At 36.6% G+C, this 2252-nt stretch overlaps 1 protein-coding gene across 1 annotated transcript in view; it reads left to right on the forward strand.

The window, feature by feature from the left end:
* The window catches only part of LOC106457535 (voltage-gated potassium channel subunit beta-2-like), a 40584-nt gene that overhangs the window by 32246 nt on the left and 6086 nt on the right, over positions 1-2252 (forward strand). The window contains exon 11 of the mRNA XM_022383521.1: positions 784-869. Coding sequence (XP_022239229.1) covers positions 784-869 — 86 coding nt within the window. The remainder of the gene's footprint in view (positions 1-783; positions 870-2252) is intronic.

Genomic DNA, 2252 nt, shown 5'->3' on the forward strand with positions numbered 1-2252 from the left:
TAAGTAATCTATTAAATCAAGCTGTTCCCATGTGCCCAATGGAAAGTAAGTAATCCATTAGACCAAACTGGCCTCACGTGTCCAATGGAAGTAAGTAATCTATTACTCCAAGCTGACCATATGTGTCCAATGGAAAGTAAGTAATCCATTAGACCAAACTGGCCTCACGTGTCCAATGGAAGTAAGTAATCTATTAAGAATTTTGTTGACGGGTAAAGTACTGCCACAGTTCAATGTGTGGCACAACATCCAGTATTCGGTTTTAGTGTAAAAGTGTTACCACAGAACATGACACACCCATCAGTCCAGAGGATGTGGATTATTGATTTATAGGTTTTGGATTCCATCACTCACAGTTTGCTGGCTCGATTACCGTAATCTTTTGCATGGTAACTGGAAAGTGTCCAATGACACACAAGGGAATAAAATAAAAACAGAATTAGAGCACATTTCCGCTCTTTAAAAGACTTTGGGTTTTGAATGTAAAGACCTGAAGCACTTAATTATTTAAATAAGTCAATTATTACTTTCCACGAAGCAGGTTGTGCACTTAGCATCGAATGAAGTCTTTAGGGATTTAATAACATAAGAAAGAAGGAAGAGAAACATTATCTAATATTGACCTTTATGCAATTTTTGCTTCCTTAACGAGTTTCCTCGGTTATTAATGGTAAAACATAATGCCTGTGAACCATTATGAGGCTAAAATGCAATAAGAAAGCTTTAATCAGCAAGAGACACCATAATAGTAAATATTAAATTTTTATTGTGATATACTTTCAGAAATTGTCCGAGCCTGTACGTACTGTATCCAACAAGGAATGACGTTGTACTGGGGGACATCTCGGTGGAAAACGATGGAAGTGATGGTAAGGCTAATGTAAGTGTGTAAATTACTCCTACAGGAAATGACGTTGTACTGGGGGACATCTCGGTGGAAAACGATGGAAGTGATGGTAAGGCCAATGTAAGTGTGTAAATTACTCCTACAGGAAATGACGTTGTACTGGGGAATGTCTCGATGAGAGGACGATGGAAGTGGTGGTAAGATCAATGCAAATTTGTATATTACTCCTACAAGAAGTGACGTTGTACTAGAGGACATCTCGGTGAAAGACGATGGAAATAATGGTAAGATCAATGTAAGTTCGTAAATTAATTTTATAACTGAAACATTGCTTATTTGGGTGTATTCTAGTAAGACGTCTGTGTGGGTAACCAGATGAAGATTGGAGAGAGCTGAACTTTAACCAACATTATTCCAAATAATTGTGTATATCATAATTTTTACTTAATTTATATGTCAACGTAGTGATTTGTCATATAAAGGATTTCCATTAACATATTGAGTATTACCGAATAGGTTCTGAACCGTAGAACGTTTATTTAGGGCAAGCTGAGGCACCCGTCTTACGTTCTGGAGGCGTAAGAATTGAATGTAGGGCTTGAACTAATAAATTAAATCGAGAATTTGTATTTATATGCATATTTTATTATACATATGATTTGCTTTACAAATATTTAGACCAATTAGAAGTTTATCCTCCTTCCTTGGCCAAAATAAAGATATTTCTGGATGACCCTACTCTTGAACACCCAACACAGAACTGAAAAGAAAGAGGTTTTCAGATGTAACCCTGTCACTTAGGGTTTGATCTTTTGCTTTTGTTACCATTTTCCCTGGCGAAAATGTGAATGCTTGACATTTGTTTATAAACAACTAAATATATATATATATATATATATATATATTCAAGAAAAAATAAAAAAAATAAGGGGAAAAAATTGCTCCAAGATTGTAGAGACTAAAGTATGTTATTTAAACTAGCATATTTTTGCTGCGGGCGTTGTTCATGGTTGGTGAGGCCGGGTAATAACCACCCTATGACAGCCCCTTAGTTTAATGTATCATCCTACCAAGTTTGGTTGAGATTGGTCCGAAGACCACGGAGTAGTTTGCGGACAAACAAACAAACAGTTTTTAAATACTTTTATATGTATATATTGGTGGCATTGAAAGTGAGGTTCTGTCAAAACTCTAAATTTTACTTTGAGAGTGTTTGTCTGTTTGTTTATAATTAAGCACAAAGCTACATAATGGGCTATCTGTGCTCTGCCCACCACGGGTATCGAAACCCGGTTTCCAGCGTTGTAAGCCCGCAGACATACCGCTGTGCCACTGGGGGCACTTTGAGAGTGAACGATTTTTAGCGTCATCAGCTATTGCGTTAGTTTGGAATACAGACATGAAA

Source organism: Limulus polyphemus, unplaced genomic scaffold (genome assembly GCF_000517525.1).
Source record: "Limulus polyphemus unplaced genomic scaffold, Limulus_polyphemus-2.1.2 Scaffold343, whole genome shotgun sequence".
NCBI classification, from domain to species: domain Eukaryota; kingdom Metazoa; phylum Arthropoda; class Merostomata; order Xiphosura; family Limulidae; genus Limulus; species Limulus polyphemus.